The following is an 834-nucleotide window of genomic DNA, read 5'->3' on the forward strand; positions in this document are numbered from 1 at the left end:
TGTCGACTTTCCTTCCATATCCTGGCAGAATTTTCCTCTTGTGTCTGAGCTGAGTGTTCCACGCGAGTCACCGTTCGCTTGTGCTTCCCTCTGCTCCCGCTTGTGGTGTTCCTGCTGCACACGTTCGTGTGCCTGTTCCCTGCGCTTGCTGCCCGTCTCTTCTGCCTCCGGGCCCGTCTGCTCTCCCCTCCTTGCACATTAAACCCACACACGCACTTCCCCTTAACACATGCATGCCAGCAGAGAGGAAGGAATGTTTGCCAACGGAAAAGCCACAAAGCAGGTGTTGTTGGCAAACAAGACAAACCCACACGAGAAGGCAAATTAGGAAGGACTCAACACAAAACAGAAACTCACTGACTCTCAACACTCCCCCTCAACTGCCTTCCTCTGCTCCGTCTCAGCCGTCGAGGTTCCCACCAGTCGTGGCAGGTGCTGCTCGAAGGTCTGCTTGTCCAGTGCCTTGGTCAGCGCGTCGGCATCCATCTGCGTGCCGGGACAGTGCTGCAGCACAATGGTTCCGTCAGCGATGAGCTCCCGCACGAAGTGGTGGCGTACCCGGATGTGCTTCGTGCGCGGCTTGGTGACGTGGTCGTTGCCGATGGCGATGGCCGCCTGATTATCTGTCAGCATCTTGGTGGCTCCAGCCTCGGGCTCGCCGAGGTCCATGAGCAGCTGCCGCAGGAAGACGACGTCCTGCGCTGCTGCGGAGATGGCCATGTACTCGGCCTCGGCGGTGCTCAGCGCAACCGTGGGTTGCAGCCGACTGCTCCAAGACACAAGACAGCCGTTGATGTAGCAGGTGAAGCCCGTCGTGGAGCGGCCCGTCAGCTG

General features: G+C 59.2%; 2 protein-coding genes across 2 annotated transcripts in view; one reads left to right on the forward strand and one right to left on the reverse strand.

Annotated features, from left to right (window-relative positions):
* PTSG_12079 (uncharacterized protein) overlaps positions 1–328 on the forward strand; it is a gene marked incomplete at both ends in the record, with an annotated part of 7,849 nt that extends 7,521 nt beyond the window's left edge. Inside the window, 2 exons of the mRNA XM_004995450.1 lie at positions 29–72; positions 241–328. Coding sequence (XP_004995507.1) covers positions 29–72; positions 241–328 — 132 coding nt within the window. The remainder of the gene's footprint in view (positions 1–28; positions 73–240) is intronic.
* A 35-nt stretch (positions 329–363) lies between these two features.
* PTSG_12080 (uncharacterized protein) overlaps positions 364–834 on the reverse strand; it is a gene marked incomplete at both ends in the record, with an annotated part of 2,766 nt that continues 2,295 nt past the window's right edge. The window contains one exon of the mRNA XM_004995451.1: positions 364–766. Coding sequence (XP_004995508.1) covers positions 364–766 — 403 coding nt within the window. The remainder of the gene's footprint in view (positions 767–834) is intronic.

Source organism: Salpingoeca rosetta (genome assembly GCF_000188695.1).
Source record: "Salpingoeca rosetta unplaced genomic scaffold supercont1.8, whole genome shotgun sequence".
Lineage (NCBI taxonomy): Eukaryota > Choanoflagellata > Craspedida > Salpingoecidae > Salpingoeca > Salpingoeca rosetta.